Here is a 26,270-nt window from a genome sequence, read left to right as displayed (position 1 = left end):
TAAAAGAGCCGACTGTGTCTGCTCTGTGCCTGATTAACAGGGGAAAGGACACAGATCGGAAACGACCACAGGACAGGAGCATCCAGCGTTAAACGTGGCAAGACGCCTCCTCGAGGAACTTTAATTCCTGCACTCTTCCCGTTCCTCACATCGCAGCTGTGGTCCATTATGTACGGGGCAGTGGTGCTGCTGACTCTCATCAGCTGGAGCGCAGCTCTGAAACCCGAGTGGATCCCGGGGAATTATCCTTCGACAGAGGCCGGGGCTGAGGATTTCGTGAGAGACTACAACTCAACCGCAGAGGAGGTCTTTTACTTCAGCACAGAGGCCAGCTGGAACTACAACACCAACCTGACAGATCACAATTCGCAGCTGCAGGTACTATGAACAAACAGTTTTACAGACACCTAGTAACACTGCGTGTAGTCCAAAAAACTACCACTGCACAAAACTTAATCTAACACGAGCCACGATTGACTTGCATGTGGAACGGTTGAATTAAAGTGCTGTGGTTCTGCCATAAAGCCTTTTTTGCATAAAAGACCGATAATTCAGCCATATCAACGGCTCTTTGAACAGCCTGTAATAATTTGTCAGCGTATGACAAAACATCACAATTACATGTCTTCCACTTGGTTTTCTTGTGTGTATTAAGATTAACTGTAAATAGTTTGGCGACTGCTGTAAAGTTCCACTAAATTGAGTGAGCAAGAATAGTAAGATTATTGAGTAACACTTGAGTTAAAGGACATGACTAATCATTATAAGTCTATACTGCCGTGTGTCATCATGTCTTTCACAGCTTATGAGAAGTTGGGTAAAGTTAAGTAAAGGAGAGATAGAGAGAGAGAGAGAGAGAGAGAGAGAGAGAGAGAGAGAGAGAGAGAGAGAGAGAGAGAGATAGATATATGAAAATAAAAGAGGGTAATCCAAAATTTTCTAGTAATCCAAAAAGGTAAATGTAAATGCACACAGCTTTGTGTTTGTAATGAACAAACAGAGAGCTATTTATACACAGAATAAGTAGGAACTAAACGGGACATAAGTGACACACTAATCAGAAACCACAAAAACCACCAATTACAGACATACTGTAGAAACTAAGAAAACAAGAACCAAACCAGACCTGACGTAACACCAGTAATGAAGAAGTGGTCGGGAAAGATGATGATGATGATGATGCATGGAATCGTAAACCTGAAGCAGAGCTGCCAGTGGAGCCCAAGAAGACCAGGACCAGGGTGACGTCGGAGGACTGAGGTGAAGTGGGACAGAGGTCAATGGTGGAGCCAAGGGAATGGACGACCATGGTGACACCAAAGAGCAGCCTCACTAGCTGGACAGGCTTAGCTGAGGAGGAAGGTCTAGGGCCCCCTTCCTCAAATCCTGCCCTGGAGGTCCAATGCACTGCAGAGTTTAGCTCCAACCCTGATCAAAGGCACCTGCCTGTGATTTTCTAATGATCCCAAATACATTGATTGGCATTGATTAGCATGCTCAGGTGTGTTTGATTAGGGTTAGAGCTAAACTCTACAGGAAACTGGATCTCGAGGTCCAGATTTGAGGATCTCGGATCAAGGGTTTCGGACAGAACTGGGGAGTCTAACAAGCCAGACAAAACCGGTGGAAGAGGAAGGGCTTTAGAAGTGGGCATTTAGGTGGGACTTAAATTCATTACGGACAGGTCAATATCAATGCTGTCAAAAAGAAACCAGTGAGATGTTGAAATCCCATTTGGGACTTTCTTTCCTATGGGATGTGAAGTGTTGGGCATTTCATAGTGCAAAAGTCCCAATCAGACACAGGTTATGCAATCAGATTATATTTCCAATTTCCAATATTGATAAATACTGAATAAGATTAGTGTCACGCAATAATAATAAAAAAAAAAACCTCGCGATTAAAGTCATAAAATTTTGAGAAAGAAAAAAAACTTAACTTTTGAGAAAAAATTAGAAAATGTTTAGAATAAACTCAATAAGTCACTAGAAAAAAACTGTTAAATAAAAAAATACATTAAATTTTGAGAACAAATTAGAAATTATATGTTGTGAATTAGTTTAGTAATAAAATGTTGAGAAAAAACTTGTTAAATTACGAGAAAAAATTTGTTACATTTGTGAAAAAAGTTTAAATAAAATGTTAAGAATAAATTAGTTGAATTATGAGAAAAAAGTCATTAAATTTAAAGTAAAATCTCACTAAATTTTGAGAAAATAAGTTAAAATGCAGAGAATGAACACACTCAGGTTCATTTCATCTTACACAAAGTCTGTGGGCATCTGCAGTGGCGTAGGTGGGAGAGTGATGTGTTTGGGAGAAGCATATGATGCGATTGACAAGGGTTCAGGTCTGTCTTTTGCTGAACTTGCTTTTCATCCTTTCCTCATCACATATCACATCAGAAAAGTGGAAATCAACTGCCTTACAAATGTTCCAGAATAATGTATTAATTGGCTAGGTTTAGTGTTAATAAAATAAATTTATTGTAAATATTAATTTGTGGACTGGTTGAAAAGTATTTAAACTGGATTGTTGTTGCACAGTGTTTCTCGTGTTTTCTGCATCAGTGGTGTTGAGAATGGCAGCGCCGTTTCCTCTGCTTAGCCTAAATCATTGCTTAGTCTGTGGTTTGATTAGGGGTAGGGAGGCTATAGGGAGAGCTTTGTTGTCCCAATAAGGCATCTTCTAGGCTTATGAATCATTTTAATTAATAAAATCATTTACACTCTGTTATTATTGCATCCTGTTAATATACAGTACAACAATAATGAAGTGCAAATAGTATCGGTCACTATTTATAATTAAAATAGCATCTAATTAGCTACTATTTACACTTGAAAAGATCTACTACATTTACATAACGTACTGTAAATAGAATGGCTATATTCACTTATTGTAAAGCACCTATGGCAGGGCTGTCCAAAGTCTGGCTGTGGACCAAATATGGCCCACAACTTGTCTATTGAAATTTGCTCATATGCGCTGTCATTTCTATAGCGCACGAGAATTCATGAATGCACCACAAGCGGAAGAGTACTACTTACATGAAGTGCACTGCATGGTCAGTTATTCGCTCTGCATAAAGACCACGCAAAGAAAGCTATTTAATGGACAAGTTTATGGGTGGTAACCAATAAATGGTTTATTTGAAAACAAAAAAACAAAATGATTTCGGTTTTGTTCTCGTTTAACACTACAAGATTCTGCTTTAACCATATTTGTAATTCGTTTAGACAATCCAACAGAGGTCCTAAGAATTCTTTACCTTTATACTGCAAGGGAAAATACAGCTATATCATCTGCTTATAGGTGGAAGGACACTCCATATTTTTCAAACATAGCACCCATTGGTAAGCATAAATATACAAAATAAAATTGGGCCAAGAATTGAGCCCTGTGGCACCCCACAAGCAAGTAGGCATGAGGACGAACTCTGTTGGCCAGTGGAAACACTAAATCTTCTGTTTGTTAAAAAGACTGAAACCTTGGCCTGTAACTCAACACAGCTCTCCAACCTGGAAATCAAGGTATTGTGGTCAACCATATCAAATGCAGAGCTTAAGTCTAAAAGCATCAAAGCCACAGCATTCCCTTTATCTGTTTCTAGTAAAATATCATTTATAACTTTTAAAAGTGCAGTTTCAGTGCTGTGTTGAGATTTAAAACCCAACTGTAATTTTCAAAATATTATTTGACATCAAATGGGACTGCAATCTTAGAAAGAATAAAATGTCAAGTTTGATATAGGCCTACAGTTATCAAATTTCGATGAATCAAGATTAGACCTCTTTAATTATGGACTTACTATAATTATTTTTAGGCAGTCAGGGACAACCCCAGTAAATAAACTAGTATAAAAATAATTTTACTGGTAGAAAAAAAAGTTTTTAGCATTTCAGCATGATAAAACAAACTGCTTACTGGATCTGCTTCTCCATCCAATCTATGTTTAAATGATAAAGCACTTCAGTTCATTTCGACACAGAAAAACAGAAGTTGATATAGTTGATATAGAACTAAAAGTTTGATCGGATGCCAGTGTGATGAATGCACACACACACACACACACACACACACACACACGCATGCCTCTTTCAGACAGCTGTTTCAACACGGTTTCACAGCTGTCTCAACACTCACTTAGCTTTTCAAATGGGTGCTGGCACCGCTAACGGCTCAAATTCTCTGCTCAACATCTGAAGCAAACCTCAATACAAAAAGCTGTAAAAAGAGTTTATAGAGAGCTGGGCAGAACCTGAGCGATGCCTGGTGTGATGTCTATTATTTCAGACACATCAAACGAGGTGATCAAAGAGCATCTGGTTTTGGGCATCTCTATTGGAGGCGGTGGGCAAAAGGCCAGGTTGTTCCTGTGAGCGGGACACACTCTTACTGTGTATGAATATAAAGCAGCACTGTATCAAAGCAATACACCCGTCGCACTGATTCCACAGGGACCGCTGTCACAGGACGCCACTCATTGTTGCTGGAGTAGGTATTTTTGGTTTCATAGTCATCATGACCGTGGGCATCTTGGTGGTGTGCATTCAACAGATGGTTGACGGAGGTTATGCTAATGCAGCATATGCTGATTTGCCTTTCAGGCACTGTTGAGACTGCAACGATTTAGAATAACACAAGCGAGAAGCCGCTTATGTCTGCAAATCAAATTAGATGAGAAAGTAGAAAATTCCAACTTCCAAGCAGCTTGGAAAACTTGGATATTGTAATTAAAAACTTGTGTGGAAAGCCACGACTCCAAATGAACCGTGATGCGATGCATGATGCCATGTAAAGATGGTGCCACCCATGCACACAACGATTATGTTTTAAACAAATACAATGCATCAACGAGTCAAAATTACTGCATTACATTATTATGATAAAACAGTTTCGTAAATTTTTTAAATAAGCTTTTCTGTTGATCATTCACTAAATGTACAGCATAAACTGATATTGAGAATTGTTTATTACATTTATGTTACCTGAGGTGCACCTATAATCTTTCATGTATCAAAAATGGTCATCATTTAGATATAAATGGTGATATTCTAACCTAATTTCAGCGCTGCAAAAAAGAATTTTGTTTTTTGGATGAGATAAAAAAACAAACAAACAATCAGTAATTATTTTCAACATTTATTGTCATCATATAGTCAAAAAAAAAAAGGAATAATAAAAAACATAAAATATATATAAAAATTAAGAATATTGATATGGAATGGGCATTGATTGCAGTTCTTGAAGTTGTCTTCTCCATTCTCAGATATTTTGACTGAACAAAACATATCATTCATTAGTCACAAACTAATTTCTATACATAAAATTAGACAACAGATTTATAGAAAACTAACCGCTGGATTTCCAATTTAAGTCATATTTAGAGATTTTATTAAAGTAGCATAGTTATTTATTATTGTGATACTTACAAAGCCCCTGAATTATTATTTAAAGAGTGCAACAGTAGAACCACATTTGAAATTGGCCTAAATCAGATGCAAAAAATCTGCCAGATGTCTGTGAAAAAAATCTGAAATGTTTATGTAAATGAGTCCCTAGAGTCTGCATTATTCATGCAGTGAATTTCACAATCCGCTTTACTCTCATGCCACTCCCATACATTGGAAACACTTTTTCCCTCTCCACTCAGTTTCTGTGGCAGAGTGGCCATGTGTAGCCCATAATTTCATTTCTGCTTTGAGAGAGACAAAAGGAGGCTGGAATCAGTTAAGAGCTCTTTTAATTAGCCTCTAAAAATAAAGCTCTCAGAAAAGAGCCTTTTAAAAACAGTTTAGACACTCCAGAGACACAATGAGGTGGAAAACAAGTACAATCTGCTCGGAAAACTCACATTCCATACCCTTCATCAATATCTGCCGATTAGAGAGGGGGAAGTGTTTAGGGAGGATTGCAGGGATGTTTCATAGTCAAACTAAAGCACACTAGACTGAGCTCATCACCCTTTTTATGGTGTCAGTCACAAGCTGTTATGATGTTACTGTTTTATGTCAAGCCTTGAACCTTGCACCCTGTTCGGACTCATCATCACATTCTTGCATAAACATGACAGAACAAATGGGACCTTGGAAGAAGAGGTGAAAAAACAAGCTAGCCATCTTTATCTCGGAGGAAAACTGAGTGTGAACATGCAAGTGAAGGACGAGAGATAATAGAGATAAATGCACATGTCACCAGCTTGTTCATCAGTGATGGAAGCTCACCTCCACTCGGGTCAATAAAGTTGAACCCATCATGAACTGATGAGTGCAACCGCTGTGACAGGGTCATCATGCCCTGCGGTTATCATAACAGCAAAGGGATGCTGGGGTCAAACGTCCACAGCAGGAAGAGGTTAAACATCCAGAAAGAGTGACGCACCCAAGTCCAGGATAAACATTTAGGAAGAATGTACACTAGAAATGTAAGGAATTTAAATAGAAAAAGAATGTAAAAATGCTAGCTTAAACCCTGCTGTTGTTTTAACATATACAAAAAAAACAAAAACATGCATACATATAAATTTACTAATATAATTTTAAAAATAATTGTTTGTTTTATTTTGTCCTTAAAAATCTATTTTATATATGTATAAACCACCTTTAATTTACACCAAAAGAATGTAATATTTAAATAGTTATGCATAGTTAGTGAGCATTTTTGCACAGCATAGGAGGTTGCATTTTCTGTTGTTTAGTTTAAGTTTATTGCACTATTTTAGTGTGTAATTTTTATGTGTGTTCTGGAGAATCTTTTTTAAATTAGTAATTTTTTTAAAATATGAAATCTTCCTGAAGTAAACGTACATCTCTAAAAGTAATGACAACTCGCAGCTGGACAAATGAATCAGATCTTGATTCATTAAAGGAATAGTTCACCCAAAAGTGAAAATTCTGTCATTAATTTCCCTTATGTCGTTCCAAACCCCTAAGACATTTGGAACACAAATGAAGATATTTTTTGATAAAACCTGAGAGCTTTCTGACTTTCCATAGACAGCAAGGGTCCTACAACAGTCAAGGCATGAGATGTATTTTACATTTTTAGATGAACTATCTCTTTAACTACTCTGGCAGGTTCGTGACTTCATTCAGTGAAAGATTCATCAGATTCATTTAAACCTGTAACTTGTGATTCTTTTGAGTGGTTCATGAAAAGAATCAGTCGTACTGTACGTGAACTCACAAGAACAACTTGGCGGTTATACTGTACTGTATATGATTTATTTTTAACAATGAAGCGCCGTCTTTGAAAAGCCATGCATCCATGAGAGGTCTTGAATGGTCTAATCTCCACTCCAGAATATTTTCTTAAAGGGATGCTTCACCACAAAAAAAAGAAAAAAAAGAAAGTGATTTCTGTCAACATTTACTCACCCTCATGTCATTCTAAAACATTGTGAATTTCTCTATTTTGTGTAGCATAAAATAATAATAATAATAATAATAATAATAATAATAATAATAATACAGTATATTTTGAAGAATGCCTATTTTTTTGGCTATCCAATGGAGGTCAATGGTCGCCAAAACTGTTTAGTAACCAATCACTCCTCAAAATCTTCTTTGATGTTCTGCAGAGGGAAGAAACTGAACAACATTAGGGTGAGAGAGGAATGTGTAAATCTTTTGTAAAGCTTTGAAATATCCAGCGACAAATGACAAATATCCACTTCACCTCTATTTCCCCACATCCCTTACCCAACAAATATCCTAAGTATCTCACATAAACAGAGTGTGGGCGAAATCATTGTCCCTGACAATATAGCCACACTCTCAGCTCAATGATGTCTAACGGAGAGAAATTTAATGACTAAAAGATTCTCCACAGCAGGCACACCACTGTTTTATGGCATATGAGCGAGCAGGTGCTTTATACCTCAGTACGGATTGTTTCAGGTGCTATTCGTGTTCCCCAAAAGAAATGATTTCCTCTCAGGATCCAAAGAATAAACCGATGGATGGTGCGAACTCAGTCACCTCATTTCATCCCTTGTTGCTGCAAAAGCAATTCAAGGTCTTACTAATAACATAACAAGGATGAAAGAAACTCCACACTGTTCTAGGCTTGAGCAAGAGCCAGAAATTATTATTAACAGAGAATGAAAAATACACAATACACATGAGAATGAGTTCTTTTTTACACACATTACAAAAACGTACAATGCAATCAGTGCATTCATATTCACAAACAAATTAGGCTTATGAGTCAGTTATTTTAAGTGAATCAAAAACATACAATGCATGCTGTGAATTATGATTTACAAACAAATGCCTCTTTATGAGCTGGTTCTTTTTAGTAAAACCAAAATATGCAGCTTGTCTGATTCTTAAACATATGACTTAGGATGCGGTTCTTTTCAGTGAATTAAAAACATATTAATGACCAATTCAAGTTTGTGAGATTGAATCAGTTTACAATCCTTTACCGAACTCAACCAATTAGAGAAACACCAACATCTGCAAGTTAGTATTGTTTTCAGAAATAAGGTTTTGCATTAAAATAATACAAATTAATGAACTAATACAGTTTATATTCTATATAACAACAAATAAATATGATCAGTTTTCATTTAATTAAATTTAATTCAAACATGAAAGCTAATTTAATTGACTTCAAAAGAGAAGTGACAATTTCAATTACAATTGACAATTAATTTCAGATTATTATTATTTTTTTAAAGATGTAATGACAGTTTGTCTCAGTAATAATGATTTGGGCCATTTTGCATAGAATAATCAAACTCTCCTCATTGTTTCCTTCAGGTTTCTGCGTCTTTGGAGGAGCAGGCTTTCACAGAGGCATGGGGTCAAAAAGCAAAGGCTACCTTCAGTGATTCTCTCATGGAGAGCTTCACTAATCCAGACCTGAAGAAAATCATCAGTCAGATCAATGTTCTGGGACCCGCCAATCTCCCAACCGCAGAGAGAGAGCGGGTGAGTTGACCACTTGAGCTGTGGAAGAGGAGCTCTCGACGAACCATCAAGATGTGTTTTGATCGCTCTCTTTGTTTTCTTAGTACAATACCATTCTGAGCCAGATGGACAGCATCTACTCCAAGGCAAAGGTGTGTCCCTCTTCAGAGGAATGCTGGTCTTTGGAGCCTGGTGAGAAACGCTCCCAACACTTTAGTTGATGTTTGTCAGTAAAGGTCAAAATGAAGGTGAAAATACAGACGCATGCGCACAAGGAAGTACAAGGGCTTGCAATACAACAAAAGAACGAATTGTGTTTCACATGAACTTGAGGCTTTAAAATTTACATTTGTTATTCATCCAATATTCAGGACAACACCCTCATTGCAAGTATGATATTGCTTTTACACAACAGTTATCAATAAAAAAGCAGTTAATACTTTGTAACTAATTGGTCAGGAAACAAAATCTCTAAAATAAATACAGCAGTGGATGATTCAATGACTCCTTTTTTTTGCTCCTTTCGCTAAGGTCACATTTACCATTGTTCGGCCAATTGTTGCATGCAAAATGAGGGAATTACAATGAGAATCCAAGCAATCTGGAGTTTCACACAAGGATGAAAGATTTCCCAATGCAGATTTCGCGACAGGTTCAAACTGGTCAAATGAATTTGCAGCATTGATCAACACAAAAATTCTTGGTTTGAAAGTTGCAAACCGATAATTATCCTTTTTGTCTGCGGAATTAGCAAAAGTGTAGCTAATGAGACTGCATCTTCAATTACTTGAAGATCCACTAATAAGGACTTGTTGCACATATACAGGTGTAACTTTGGGTAACACTTTATTTTAAGCACAGATTATTTATATTAACTAAAGTAGCATGCATATTATTAGCCAGAGAGGAACTGTTAAAAGATAACAGACTGTCCCACCAGGAATCCTACTGATTTGGCTGTTTATTACTTATAAAGTGCATATCAATGCCTTGTTATGCATGCCCATATTTCAGATCCTTTAGTCTTAACATAGCCTACTTTACTATTAAGAAGAAATTGATTGAGACACAAGTCTGAAATAAAGTGGGATCTAAGTTTGTAACTTGCTGAAAGAATTCCTGTAAAATCCCCACCACTTGACCTCACTTGCCATACTCTCAACAATTAACTTTACTAAATGTTTGTTTACATCAGTACTGTTTGTTTTAGGGTTTTTGCCAAAAAGAACAGAACATTCCACTAGAAGTGTTTAGCTTATCATAAAAGGTTGCTTCTATCTGAAGAGTGCACCATTACATCCCTGTCACAACAGTTTCACATTTGCTAATAACATCATTGATCTCTATAACATTCAAAATCCAAAACTATCTGCTTATTTGGATGAAATCACATGTTTGTTCTAACAATGTTCCATACCTTTGTACTTGTTTGTATCTGCAGCAGACGTGTTTATTTGCATCTTTAAATACACATACACTATAAAAGTCACAAACAAGCAGCAGTAAATCTGACTCTGTATGAATACACAACACTAAACTATAGCTGATGTACATTAACTCTTTCCTACTTTTCCTGTCCTCCACTTCATGGATCCAGTCATATGATCCAGTGCTAAAATCAACATGTGTTACATGTGCTTCTATTCAAGGCTCTTCCTGAGAAACTGCACTGATTTAGCTTGTATCAACCACAAAAATCCGGAACACCGTTGTAAACAGATGCCTTTTCTTCATTTGGGGCTCATCTGCAAGACCTAAATCTCAAACTAGGAGTTGTTTTACTGCAGAGTTGGTGTTAAAAACAGTTCACTTGGAAATGAAAATGTACTCACCTTCAGGCCATCCAAGATTTTGAAGAAATGTAGCATTCCATCTCTTACACACCAATGGATTCTTTGCAGTGAATGGGTGCCGTCAGAATCAAACAGCTGACAAAAACATCACAATAATCCACACGTATCCAAATTAACATCTAATGAAGCGAAAGGCTGCATGTTTCTAATAAACAAATCCATCATTAAGACATTTTTATCTTCAAACCACTGCTTCTGGCTAAAAATGTAATACACATTCATAAAATTGCTCCAAATACAGTTCATGTTGGATGGCCTCAGGGTGAGTAAATTTGGGGTTAACCATATTTCTTTAATTATTATGCATTTATGTCATTCGTGTTATTTTTAGAGCTCACAGATATAATGGCTACCTCAAGAAGCTATAAGAGGCTTCTGTATGCCTGGGAAGGGTGGCACAACGCCTCAGGAGTCCCACTCAGATCCCTCTACCCTGAGTTTGTGGAGCTCAGCAACAAGGCATCTCGGATGGATGGTGAGTGTGTAATTCTCGTAGAGGAGAGAAAGATCAAGAAAGAGAGATTTGATGCCCGTTCTTCTTATCTGTTCTCCCCAGGCTTTGATGATACAGGCGCTTACTGGCTTTCCTGGTACGAATCTGACACCTTCAAGCAAGACCTAGAGAATCTGTTTAAACAGCTGGAACCTCTCTACCAAAACCTGCATGCCTTTGTTCGCCGAAAGCTCTACGACTACTATGGTCCTAAATACATCAACCTCAAGGGTCCCATCCCCGCTCACCTCTTGGGTAAGTCGTTCGACTGTGAAAAATATTACACAACTGCAAAGTCAGACTTTGACATAAAGCATAAAATCTGGTCTTCATTTCAATATATTCTGGACAAAAATCACCCACTTAGACAGGAAAATAGATTCAGACTGCTTACATCTACTGTACAAATGTACATTCAGCAGGCACTTTTGTCCGAAGAAACTTACAATAGAGAGGCATAAGTTATTTGTCACATTGGTAACACTTCCCTTGAAACCTTTATAAATAATGCATTATACAATGATTTTAATGCATTAATTGTGCCTTGTAATGCACCTAATAATGCATGTTATGTCTCATAAAAACTGTTATAAAACATCATAAAACTATCCTAAATTCAATGCTAAAATCTGTATCTATAAAATCTATATAATGCATTGAAACACAGTAAATAACCAATTTCAGATTTAAGGAGTATACAAGTGATATAATGCATTATAACTTTAGTGACAATTGTTTATGAAAAGATATAATGTATTAACTAATATTAAGTAATAAGACCTCATTGTAAAGTGTTATTATAAAGCGTTATTTTTACCAATAATGTTAAAAATTTTATTAATTTCCACCATGATATTAGACACAGAACATCATTTAAGATATAGTGGAATTTTTTCTTTACATCTCGTGACAATCCTGAATTATTAGTTTACCTCTTCCAATTTAGACTTCTTTTTTTTATTGCAAGCTATCAACAGGTAACTGTTTACATCACACAATTCTGACTTTGTAATATAATGCATTATGAATGCAATTTCATATATTAAACATTCAGGTTTTCAGGTTTTCGACATTGTAGTTCTTTATCATATGTTCTTATTGTGTTTGGTTTCTGTTTCAGGCAATATGTGGTCACAAACGTGGAACAACGTCTACAACATGATGATCCCTTTTCCTAATAAGCCCAATGTAGATGTGACAGACACCATGGTTGCTAAAGTAAGCGAACAGAACTGTATCTTTATAATGTAATAACATCCTCAGCACTCCAGAGACTGATAAAGTGACTGGTACCCATAGGGTTATAATGCTACTCACATGTTCCGGGTGGCTGAGGAGTTCTTCACCTCTCTGGGTTTGCTCGAAATGCCTCCTGAGTTTTGGGACAAGGCCATGCTAGAGAAACCCACTGATGGAAGGGATGTGGTCTGCCATGCCTCAGCCTGGGACTTCTACAACCGCAAAGACTTCAGGTACATTATCTCAGTACAGTAGTTCATATTACTGTACAGTGGCAAACTGTTTTGGGATATCTAATGCTTGCATATTCCCTGAGGTATTCTGTCATTCTAAATCAGTTTTTGCATGTGCGTAAAGTAACTGCACTTGGTTACCAAAAAGACAACAGTGTCATCAGAAAGCATGCTTGAGATTATAGTAATTGGGAGATGAGACATGGATTGTGTAAAGAAAAAAAAAGTACATAAATATCTATTATTTCCAATCATGCTTTAATCTAATTGTGCATTTAGGTTGCATTATATTCTAGTTACAAAATTAGCTGGAACATTTTGGAAGGTTTTGTTTGTTGATTTTAGTTAGCTATAGTTCACATAAAATAACAATGAACAATATTAACAATACAGAATTTAAAGCAACTGTATGTCTGTTTTGTACCTTGTAATGTGAGTTTTAAAAACCACGCTGATGGTTCACGGACATCTCATAAAGCGGACGGTTTCTGTATCTTTCCCCAGTGTCTGTTTTGGGAGTTTGTAAGTTTGTTGAGCGGAAACAAACTTCTACAAAAAGCAAAGATTGCTTTACGGCAGCAACAAATGCATGGCTGTTTAATTGCAAATTATGTAAATTTGTAATTTGAACACTTTTCCCCATGGTTTTTTTTCATAATTGTGAACTTGTATTTGATCATATAATCATGCAATTTTGAGATATACAGAATAAAAAAAAAATATATATGATTGTGCGATTAAAAGCCACAATAATCTTATTTATGTATTTTAAGAATTTTTTTTATTCTGTGGCGGAAATGATATTTCATACTGTCAGATTGGGAAGGGATTGGGATTGTAAAGGAATTGTAAAATGTAATATAAAAAAAATACACAAATCACCATCAAACATATTCTTAAGTAATATAGCAAAACGTGTGCTCCCTGGTAGAATCAAGCAGTGCACCACTGTGACTATGGAGCAGCTTTTCACCGTGCATCACGAGATGGGACATGTGGAGTATTACCTCCAGTACAAAGAGCAGCCGGTCAGCTTCAGGAGTGGAGCCAACCCTGGCTTCCATGAGGCCATAGGAGATGTGCTGTCTCTCTCTGTGTCCACACCCAAACATCTCCACACCATCGGCCTCCTGGACCAAGTGACCGATGATGCTGGTAGGTGAAAGACATTCAGAATGATACGTACAGTGTAAACCTGAGATCAGCTGATTAATTATTTGAAATTCCATAGAGAGTGACATCAACTACCTGCTGAAGATGGCTTTGGAAAAGATCGCCTTCCTTCCTTTTGGATACCTTATTGATCAGTGGCGCTGGGGTGTGTTTAGTGGACAAACACCACCTGAACGTTACAATGCAGATTGGTGGCACCTCAGGTACAGTAAAACACAAATCAAAACAGAGTCTCATAGTGGAACACTGAGGTCAGCAGTCAATCATCTGTGCCATTACGGCATCCCTGTCCTGTACTTTATAGTTTATTTTTATATAATTGAAATACACTACAAGCAGATAATTATGTGCACTTCCTTTTCACAACTGTTTAATATTAAACAGGTCATGATAGCTTTATTACCTTTTTATGATACATCAACCTTTTTAGTGTTTTTTTGTTATTGCTTTTTTGCTGCTTACTCCCACGTCCACAGTCTGGGGGCAGTAAAATGTTTATTTATGTATTTATTTTAAGAAATTAATACTTTTAATCAGCAAGGGGATATTACATTTACCAAAAGTGACAGTAAAGGCATTTATAGTGTTACAAAAGATATCCGTTTTAAATAAATGCTGTTCTATTGAACTCTATTATGTAATGATTCCTGAAAAAAAAAGTATTGTTATTTATAATATATATATATATATATATATATATATATATATATATATATATATATATATAAACAATATTAAACTGTGATGATAATAATGTTTTTTTTTGTTGTAAATTAGCATATTATGATTCCTTTCTGCATTTTTGATTTAAAATAGCCTTGCTTACAATGAGAAACTTTTAACACATGAATCAAATTAAAACCTTACCAACCCCAAACCTTTCAATAGGAGTGTAAATATTTATTTTTTAATGCTGTCAGTCAACTAAGACGAGGTATTTGTATTTAAATTTAAACCAACAGTACTTTCTTGAATTGAATGTGAATATTTTCCCCTTTGTTAGAACAAAATACCAAGGCATCTGTCCACCAACCAGACGCACAGAGGAGCATTTTGATGCTGGAGCGAAATATCACATTCCTGGAAACACACCGTACATCAGGTGGGCTGATCACCATGAGCTGATTAGCAATCAATAATCAATACACAGAGAAGATAACTACTTCCTCTCATTTCACCTCTCATAGATACTTTGTGAGCTTCATTCTGCAGTTCCAGTTCCATCAGAAATTATGTCAGGCTGCTGGACATACCGGACCTCTGCACAAATGTGATATCTACAGATCAAGAGAGGCTGGAGCTGTTTTAGAGTATGTATAGAGTGTAAAGTGGGTCTGAATGAAACCACTGTATCTTCTGTACTTTGAGATTAAGTGCTACTTTATTCTGTTCGGAAGGAAAGTCTTGAAGGCTGGTTCTTCAAAGCCTTGGACAGAGGTGCTACAAGAGGCTCTGGGCACTAACAAAATGGACGCCAGCGCCCTGATGAGCTATTTTGAGCCAGTTACTACCTGGCTGAAGGAACAGAATGCGAAAACAGGAGAGACGCTGGGCTGGCCTGATTTTAATTGGGTGCCACCAGTACCAGAAGGCTACCCTGAAGACATCGGTAAGAATGTGTGCAAACAATTTTTTTTATTAGTTTAGCTAATTAATTGAGTTAATTATAAATAACATTCTACAAATAACGTATTTAATCGTGTCCACTGACCTGCACGTAAATACACCCGGTGGAAATGTTGCGTCTCTTAGCTCCAGAGTTGCCAAATCCATGTTTTTCAGGCCTGTGAAAAACAAGTGTGCTTAATTGTACTGAATGTAGTGTACTTGAAACCTTAAAAGTATATTTTTAGAAACGTACTTATGATGTGAAATCCACTTAAGTGTACTTAAACAATATACACTTTCATGACTAAAGTGCACTGTAATAGTGTAAAATTTATAAAAGTATAATTTAAATGAAAGTACACTTTAAGTCATTATGTTTTAATAATATTATTATAATTATATAAACTATAATGCATTTTAAATTAATTGAAATGAAGATGCAATGAAGCGTCCAAAACCATCACATTAAGTCTGCGCTTAAGTATATTGTTTGACAGCACCGTTGCAAACATGCACTTCTGTAACCAAATACTAATTTCTTTGAAGGTGTTAAACCCATTACAGCAGAACATTTACTATTTACTAAAACCCAATAAAGTGGGTTAAGGGAATGTAGTTTGACAAAAACATAAATAAAAATCTTTCAAACTTTACCTTTAAGCGATCTTGCATTTAATAAGTACTATTAAGTACAACTTAAGTACTCTTTAAAAGTGTACGTCAACATACTTGCACATGTTTTTTTTTCATAGGGATGATTTTATTTTTCTCTCTTTCATGTGAAAGCTAGACATGATGATGTTGTTATCAGCCTTGATTTATTTTTTCAGATTCTGTTTTTGATATTTTAGCAGAACTCATCCTCATGTTGTTTGAATGCCTCAGGTAAAATAACAGATGAGATGCAGGCCAAGCAGTTCTTAGAGGAATACAACAGCACGGCGGAGGAGGTCTGGAACGCTTACACTGAGGCCTCCTGGACCTACAACACTGACATCACTGAAGCCAACAAGGAGATCATGGTGAGCCCCGGCCCCCGGCCTGCTCTCTCATCTACAACACCACTCATTCTCAGAGTCTCATGCTGCAATTTTTGGTTTTAGCTGCAAAAGAACTTGGAGATGGCCAACCACACTAAGATCTATGGACTAGAGGCCCGTAAGTTCGACACCAGCGACTTCCAGGACGAGTCGGTGAAGAGAATCCTGACCAAACTGAGTGACCTTGAGAGAGCTGCACTTTCTGAAAAAGATCTTATAGAGGTAAGACAGACAGATGATAGATAGATAGATAGATAGATAGATAGATAGATAGATAGATAGATAGATAGATAGATAGATAGATAGATAGATAGATAGGTTCTAAATGCAAGGCAAGGTTATAGTTGTTTTTGTTAGAATTTAACTTGGACTTTTTGAAAGACTACCTTTTGACTCCTAATATACTTTTCTTGTTCATAGTACAACAATTTGCTAGCATCCATGGAGACCCTGTACAGTGTAGCCACAGTCTGCAAAAATCAATCAACTTGTCTGCCTCTAGATCCAGGTGAGTTCACTTTTATTAATTTCGCTATACTGTTCAAGAATTTGGGTGAAGTTTTATTATTACTATTATTATTTAACAAGATGATCAAAAGGGACAATAAAGAACGTTACAAAATAAATATATTTTATTAACCAAAAAAAGGATAGCACTTTATTTTACAGTCATGTTCCTCATTTACATACTATGTACTTATTATAGTAATTTCAATAACTATGTAATAACTAGGGACTAACCCTGAACCTACCCCCAAACCTAACTCTACCCCATGTAGTTACCTTGTATTACCAGAACTTTCTTAGATAAATACACTACAATACACTGTAAGTACACTATAAGTACATGAAAATACACATACTGTACAATAAAGTGCAACCCAAAAAAGTATAATAATTTCCACATAATACATATTAAGCAGCACATCTGCTTTCAACATTGATAATAATTGATAAAAACTGGTGCCGTGACCCAGATAGGGTGAGGTTTAGGGGGTGAGGGTAACGGAGGCCAGCGAATAGATGCTGTGCAGGTAAAACGTCACTCCTCTAATCTCAAGACATACGCTATTGGTTGCAGTATTTAGCTTCCTTGTTAGTGCATCCTCCTCCCATGCCAGAGCCCAGTTTCGAGACCCACTCGGAGCAAGAATGGGGTGTGGTGGTGAGAACCCGGGAAAGAGGGGTTACACTAACACAGGGATAGGCAACGTCGGTCCTGGAGTGCTGCTGTCCTGCAGAGTTTAGCTCTAACCCTAATCAAACACAACTGAACAAGCTAATCAATGACTTCAGGATTACTAAGGCTAGAGACAAGTGAGTTTTTTTCTAGGTTGGAGCTAAACTCTGCAGGACATCGGCACTCCAGGACCGATGTAGCCTACTCCTGCACTAGCATTTCAGCTTAGCATAACAGGAATAAATTATACTTTAAAATATATTAAAATTGAAAACACTTCTTTTAAAGTGTAATAATATTTTTGATCAAATAATGCAGCCTTGGTGAACAAAAGAGGCTTTCAAAATTTAAAAAAAATATTTGAACACTTTTAGACAAGATTTTGAAGATTAATAAAATAAAAAAATGAATAAAAAAAGTTATGCACATGCATGCTGTGCAAAAACTCAGAAACGGTGTCCTTTTCTGTCTTTTGTTGGTTATGCTAACCAGTGAACAGTGACCAGTGAAAGTGCTTACAGAGTCTTGTTTTCATATCACAGCCTGCCAAATTGATTACTATAACCCCTTATGCTATTTGATGCATTTGTGTTTTGTTTTTCAGATCTGAATAAGATCATGGCCGAGTCCAGAGATTACGATGAGCTGCTGTTCGCCTGGCAGGGTTGGCGTAATGCCTCGGGCAGAGAGCTCCGCAGCAGCTACAAGAGATACGTGGAGCTTGCCAACTTAGCTGCAAAGAGCAATGGTAAGTGCCTGAAAATAAAGCACTTTTAGTAATGGGACAGCTGGAGAAAGATATTTAAAATCTTTCTGTGAATTACATTTTCAGGACACATTTTATAAACTTATTCACATTAAGAATAGTTCCTGAGAGTTTTGATTGTATTTGAAGCTCCAGTGTTGATTGTATATCTAATATCAGGTCACACGGATAATGGGGCATTCTGGCGCTCTCTGTATGAGACCCCCACCTTTGAGGAGGATCTGGAGGCCTTGTGGAAAGATCTAGAACCGCTCTACATCAACGTTCATGCCTATGTGCGCAGGGCACTGCACAAGAAATACGGAGCAGAACGAGTCAACCTTAAAGGACCAATTCCAGCTCATCTGCTCGGTGAGAGATGAAATATACATAGTGTATATACATAGACAAAGCAGCTGTTTATGATTTATGGAGAAAATAATACTTTTTTTTTTTACCATAATAGAGTAGCTGTGTATACATACACACCTCAGACACATAAAAAATACGTCAAAGTGAACTTTGCATAATAGGTGCCATATAAACTGAAAACAGCCTAATAAACCTCATCACTCACTGAGTTTGACTTAATAACTTCTGTAGCTTTAAAAAATATATTTAATACACACAATGAAGACAAGTATACAGCATTTTATTTTTACATTTGACTAATCAGCAATACTAGATATCATTTTAAATGTTTTTTATTTATTTGACATTTTTTGTTTCGGCTGCTCTGAGACATGATAGATGATCTGAGACATTCATCCATAAAGCAGATGATACCATTTCTCTCTCTCTCTCTCTCTCTCTCTCTCTCTCTCTATATATATATATATATATATATATATATATATATATATATATATATATTTTTTTTTTTTTTCTATCAGCATGACAGCAGCACCCTGACATTTTCATGCTTATTACTTCTAATAACTCATTTGTGCATCAAGCTTTTGATTTTCTAATTCATGCAAGTTTCTTTATCAGTCTAATGTAGAATACTTTGAGCAGTCCTGTGCTGGGCAGATATAATCTCATACTGTGATATAAATGATATATCAAACAATGACAGCCTCAAGCCTTTAACTTTCAACTCTAAAACGTTCCAATGAAAAATTATTTTTTCTTAAAATATTTTGATTTTGTTTGACCTCAAGGAGTTTTTATCAAAATGTATGTTTTTATCTAAATGAGAATGATGGAGTGGTGTGGTGTTAGAGGAAAAAAACCATCATAACGTTTTTGAACAACATGACTTTGTAAATGATGATAAAATGTTGTTTTTTTTGTCAGCCAAATCTGAATTCTGTATCCTATGCCACCTCAATGCAAAGATAGAAAATTACTTAATTTGAACATTTTCAAATCTTTTCCTAACCATTCATCTCTACATAATTATTTAAACTCAAATTTTATTTCACAGTAATGATTAAACATGAAAAACTACAAAAAAATCAACATAATTTATGCAAAAAAAATAAATCATTTTCATTCCTGAATTCACTGAAATGAGTCAAATTTATGAAAGATTAAAATCACTGAAAATGGCCAGGATATTTTTTTTGTCCGGCTAAAAAACAAACACTGTCCACATCTTTTTTTTTTTTCTTGAGGGTTTACATTGATATTCTGTAGTTGTTTGCGGCAACTCCAAAGCAATCGACAGGATTTAATGTGCTTTCAAAATCATCAAGCGTGACTGTGTGTGTGTGTGTGTGTACATATCAGTGACTACATTTGCACTGTGGTACTTGCGTTTGTGTGTATGCCATGGTTCCACATGGCTGGAGATTAAATGGCTTGGAATTCCAAGCCCAGCGGTTTCCTCCAGTGCCACTGGTCAGAGATACTACACCATCTCTCACATCCTGCCTTTCAGTTGGCTGATGTTTTTCTATGCTCGGTTTTCCTCAGGAAATATGTGGGCCCAAACGTGGTCTGGTATCATGGACCTTGTCATTCCGTACCCCGATGCCACACAAGTGGATGCCACGCCAGCCATGATAGCTCAAGTAAGATTACAACGAAAAACACATTCTTTAATCTATTTCTATTCCGACAGTCTGATATCTTGGAAAAAGCCATGTTTTCTGAAAGCAGTGGCTGTTTACATTAGGTGTCAAAGAAGGTAGATGCTGTATACACTGAGTGTAAATAGTGGTTGATATACTGTTTGCACCAAGCCTAAATAGCAACAAATAGCATCTTGTTTGCATGGAGTGCAAACAGGTATGATAGACACATTTTTTGCCTCTGTGTGCATTCAAAATCTCCTTGTATTATTGAAATACAAACATTGCAAACAAATGTATTATGTAAATGATATATTGTTTGGTGAAGACTTTGTGTAATGGTATATGAAGGACATACATGGCACTCATACCTGTAAATGTCTGTAAGGTGTCCTCTGATTGTGAGGTGCTCTTTGGTTCTTCAGGGTTGGGACCCCAAGCGGATGTTTGAGGAATCAGACCGGTTCTTCACTTCTATAGGTCTTCTGCCCATGCCTCCTGAGTTCTGGAGCAAGTCCATGCTTGAAAAGCCGACAGACGGACGTGAAGTGGTCTGCCATGCTTCTGCTTGGGACTTCTACAACCGCAAAGACTTCAGGTACAAGCCTCATATCACAGTAAGATGGTCCAAACTAAAGCAGAAGAGGTGTGATATAGTAGTTTAATAATGAAAGATGCGAAACCGTTTGGAATAAAAAATAGTTTGTCCAAAAATCTATCCGATGTAAGAGAATTGTGTAATATAATTATAATGGATATAAACATGGATATGAATGTGCATTTGTAGTGTACTTCAAATAATAAAAGTATATACGTTTTTAAAACCGTACTTGCAGATATTTATTTTTTTGTGCTTTAAAGTACACTTATTTGGATTAACATACATGTAAAGTACATGATAATACATTTAACTTTAGTGTGTTATTTGATATTAAAAGTTAGTAAACTGCAGCTTAATTACAAATGAGTAATTACAAATTAAATGGCATACAAATTTCACTAGAAGTGACATTTTAACCATATTTCAATGGGACAAAGGGAGTTATTTTGAAATTACATATAAATATGTTCTTAAGTGGGTCAATAATGAAGTTACATTTATATACATTTTTTTCTTTATGTAAAATGAATATCTAATACATTTTAATGTAATTGTGAATAACATGCGATTGCAATTTGAAAAAATGAAAATATATTTTTAATATATAAAGCTTATCTGGACAGTTGAATGTTTGGTTGTGTCTTAATTCAGTCACTATGTTTCCTAAAGTCAGTGCACAACAAGGCAGCTCACCAGTTTTGGACTGAGCCTATTTCTCATGAACTGTCTACAATGTCTGCCTGGCCAAACAAACCCTTATTTCAACCACTACTGTTGTTCATTTGATAAAGGGAGGATGCTAGAGCTGTAAAGACATCTGAAACAACAATTTATTTCCTTTTCCTTTTCATGCGTTATTCTGTGAACCTCATTGTTAGCTTTTCCCATTCTCTTATTATCCCAAGGATCAAGCAGTGCACAGTGGTGACCATGGACGACCTCATCACCGTGCACCATGAGATGGGCCACGTTCAGTACTTCCTGCAGTATAAGGATCAACCCATCTCTTTCCGCGACGGCGCCAACCCTGGATTCCACGAGGCCATCGGTGACGTTCTGGCCCTGTCTGTTTCCACACCTAAACATCTCCAGAGCATTGGCCTGCTGGATAAGGTGGAGGACAATAAAGGTACAGCTCATGCATCTTCAAAAAACGCTTGCATCAAAACACATGAAATGCTAGTTCAAACCCTAAGTGTCTTACTGGTCTGTAGAAAGCACCATCAACTTCCTGATGAGCATTGCCTTGGATAAGATTGCCTTCCTGCCTTTCGGTTATCTAATGGACCAGTGGAGGTGGAAGGTGTTTGATGGAAGGATCTCAAGCTCAGAGTACAATAAAGAGTGGTGGAACATGAGGTAATTGTTTTTCTATACATCCATAAGTTAACTAACATTAATTGGGTTCTTTGAATTGGGTTCTATGATTAGGTAGGCCTAATAAGTAAAAAGTGGATGGACAAAATTCAGATAAATAAATGAAAAGTAGGGCTGTATACTTGCAAATCGTGATATGGAACACTGTCTGTGAATATTAATGTGCAAAAGACCGCTATTTAAATATGAAGTTAGCCGCTGCAGGTTCTTCTAACTTTACTTTATGAATTACGCGTGGCGCTTGTTTTCTCAGCCTTAATATGAGGTGTTATTTGTGCCTTTTCTAAGGCTTAGCAGCAGAAGTATGAGGTGTTATTCACCAGATCACAAAATGAACCTGTTCATCTCCAGACCTTCTGTGAGAGTCACTTCACCTAGTTATTTGTTTTCGAACCAGTAAGATGCCAATGTTGCGTGATTTTCGTAAACGATGCTTCGTTACATCATAATGGTTTCAAAAGTTTCCGAATTTTATTGGCTTGCATTCTTCATATTTCATTTAACGGTAGTTAATGTTTTGATTATATGCATTTAAGATAGTATAATTTCAATAATACATTTGGTTTTGGGGGTCGTTAAAGCTGTCTTTGTTAAACAGTTTTGACCAACAGGTGTCGCCAGCGTGTGGCGTTTCAACCACTTCGAAACAAAAAGGTTCATTGCCTGCAAATCATATGGTCAACGGTCTTCACAACAACCCTTGAAAATAAAATTTCGGATTAGCTTGAAGAAATTATACCATGTATTAAAACTGTACAGTAAATTGTACCTCTCCAAATAATAATAACAAAAATAATAACACAGTTCATTAAAAAAGAATATTAGTCTAGGTTAATTTTCATCCACGTTTTCAAAAAATACATATATAGAACATAAATAGAGGATGCAATTTTAAAAATAAAGTTGTTTTAAAACTTCTCAAATATGTAATGACCGCTCAGAGGCAATGCAGATGTATCAAATTTGAGTGTTAAAATAAATGTGCATCTCAAAAAATACTGTATGTATGATTTCTTTTTGAAGTGTTGCATCTATACATCATATTGTTTGTCATCTAACTGATTCATTGGTCTATATTGAGGTATTGTTACACCCCTCGCTGTTACTGCTGTTAGCTAACCAGTTATATTAACATCAAAGCTGTGCAGTATGAAAAGTTGTACCAGAGCTGAATTTGTGTATATTATACTAACAGAATGAAGTACCAGGGATTGTGTCCACCTGTACCGCGCACTGAGGAAGACTTCGACCCTGGTGCAAAGTTTCACATCCCAGCTAATGTGCCCTACGTCAGGTACACAATGAAATACACCACTAATGTGGAAAGATCTTGCATCTATGTAATAAAATAAGACTTTGGATTGACCGTTTTTTTTTTTTTGGTTTGGCTCCAAAAGGTACTTTGTGAGTTTTGTAATCCAGTTCCAGCTCCACAAAGCCCTGTGTGAAGCCGCCGGTCAGCCAGCTCCGCTCCACAACTGTGACATCTACAAGTCCACAGAAGCAGGGAAACTCCTGGGGTCAGTAAATCACTGAGAACTGAGTTTACAGTTTTTATAAGCACCAGGAGCAATTAAGCAGTAAGATTTTATAGATTCTCATAATTTTTCTCCCGAGTAAAAGAGCTGTACTCCCTCCTCCTTAGTGATGTGATGAAGATGGGCTTCAGTAAACCCTGGCCCGAAGCCATGACTTTGATTACGGGCCAGCCCAAAATGTCAGTCCAGCCTCTGATGGAGTATTTCCAGCCGCTCATCGAGTGGCTTGAAGAGGAGAACAAAAAGAACGGTGAAGTCCTGGGATGGCCAGAGTACGATTGGACACCTTACCAAAGTAAGCTTAGAGTTTGTGAATCGAAACTCAAATGTTGGTTTACCACTCAATTTCCTGTGTTTTATTGAAAAATAAATGTGCTTCAGCTGGGAAACTTGGATGGATTTCAGTCAAATTAATTGGAGCAGAGTAAAATTTGAATGTTAGTAAGCCTATGACTTTCCAAGAAACTCCAAAACCACTGGATTTGGGTGATTATTCAAATTGGGAAAGTTTATTTTCTAAAAAATAAAAAACATCTTTACATATATATATATATATATATATATATATATATATATATATATATATATATATATATATATATATATATATATATATATATATATATATATATATATATATATATATATATATATTCAGGAATATGTGTAATTCTATCATTGCAATTTTATTTTTGTGCTGAAAAGTAAAATGTCAGAATTTCTATATTTCTGACTAATCCCCTTAACCATACTTTTAACTTCTCTTTTATAATTTTTTTTATAACATTTATATAATACATTTATAAAAAAGATGTTATAAGACTACAGAGATCAAATTTTCAATTAACATATACTGTATAAACATTGTATATGTTTTTGTTAAACTGTATTATTTATAACAGAATCTCTGCCCTCAATACTGTTGTCATTACCATCATCACACCAATAATTTGTATAACATAATATACATTTAAAAAATTCATAAAATACCTTTGTTAAAACGTGTCTAAGAATTTCATAAGGATTACAATTTCATTTAAACTTGATACTGTACAACTTTCTCCTTTATAACAACAGAATCTTTGTCCAACTTTTGCTGTCATTACCATCACACAAGACTTATATTTGTATAGTAATATAAAATACAATAAATGTAAAACAAAAGATTCATAACTTGATAAAGATAGTTTTCAACCAACTTATATGCACAATTTGGAATATTTGTAAAATAATCTGTCCCCAGTACTGATCACACCAAGAATTTGAGTATCATTCCATTCTATTCTGTTCTGTTATGGTATATATTATGTATCTGTTAAAATGCACAACAGTAAAACTATCATCAATAACAAATATCCGGACCATAGCACTAGTCAGATGCTCACACACTTCTCACCTGTTGGTTTCAGTCACTTCAGTGATGGAAGAGAAGCCGAAAGCAGTCAATTTCCTGGGTTTGAGTGTGGATGAGGCAGGCGCTGTGGCGGGACAGTGGATTCTCCTGGTTCTGAGCATCGTCTTCCTACTTGGCATTATCTATTTAGTCTACAGATACAGGAAGACTAAACGCTTACAAGACAAATCAATGTCTCAGATGGAGCTAAAGTAAAATCCTTTAAAAGGAAGACATTCTATTCTTACCATGCAGTCTTTACTTTTTGACTAAATCCACCTCTTTTTGAATGTAATGTATATTTATTATTTTTGGTCAGATTTGTTTGACTATGCAATGAAAGGTGACTTGTAATTTATTTGTTAAAAATAATGTTTGACTGCTGTTTTCAGTTATTTGTATAGTCTGTATTCTGATTGATTTTACTTGTAAAGCTTCAGAATATAAAGATTTATACAGACGTTCTGGCTTTGTGTTTTGTCTGAGTGCATGAACATTTTATAAAAATGAGCCTTTAGTTAAAACAAAAAACACTTTTTAATATCAGTATTAAAAAAAAATTACAGACCATCATGTGTTTTTTTTTTCTGTGTGGACATATATTTTCTCAGCTCTATAGGTCTGAGGTATATACACAGGCATTTGCTCAGAACGTAATGAACTCTAGTGGTTCAGTATCCAACTCCCCTCTAATAACTACACGAGTCAACCAATGTGGGCATCTTTCTGACAATCTACTCTAATCCACCATTTCATTATATTAAATTTCACTAAAATATAAAACTTCATCAAGCAATTAACAAAGTGAACATTATACCATGTGAATTTTTAGATTTCCCATCAATGAAAGTGTACTGATCGGAG

General features: G+C 36.0%; 1 protein-coding gene across 1 annotated transcript; it reads left to right on the top strand.

The window, feature by feature from the left end:
• On the top strand, positions 1 to 25,867 carry ace (angiotensin I converting enzyme (peptidyl-dipeptidase A) 1). Its single transcript, XM_052570987.1, has 25 exons — positions 1 to 378; positions 8,766 to 8,936; positions 9,020 to 9,107; positions 11,100 to 11,243; positions 11,325 to 11,516; positions 12,382 to 12,479; positions 12,561 to 12,733; positions 13,665 to 13,888; positions 13,965 to 14,109; positions 14,910 to 15,008; positions 15,094 to 15,216; positions 15,304 to 15,515; positions 16,400 to 16,536; positions 16,618 to 16,776; positions 16,975 to 17,062; positions 18,339 to 18,482; positions 18,660 to 18,851; positions 20,400 to 20,497; positions 20,923 to 21,095; positions 22,004 to 22,227; positions 22,313 to 22,457; positions 23,671 to 23,769; positions 23,873 to 23,995; positions 24,121 to 24,308; positions 25,423 to 25,867. The coding sequence occupies exons 1-25, from the start codon at positions 169 to 171 to the stop codon at positions 25,620 to 25,622; spliced, it is 3,849 nt and encodes a 1,282-aa protein (XP_052426947.1). The 5' UTR covers positions 1 to 168; the 3' UTR covers positions 25,623 to 25,867.
• Positions 25,868 to 26,270: the final 403 nt, after the last annotated feature.

Source organism: Carassius gibelio, chromosome B12 (genome assembly GCF_023724105.1).
Source record: "Carassius gibelio isolate Cgi1373 ecotype wild population from Czech Republic chromosome B12, carGib1.2-hapl.c, whole genome shotgun sequence".
In the NCBI taxonomy this organism is placed as follows: Eukaryota; Metazoa; Chordata; class Actinopteri; order Cypriniformes; family Cyprinidae; genus Carassius; species Carassius gibelio.
The sequence above is the reverse complement of the archived record's forward strand: the minus strand, read 5'-3'. Positions and strand labels throughout refer to the sequence as shown.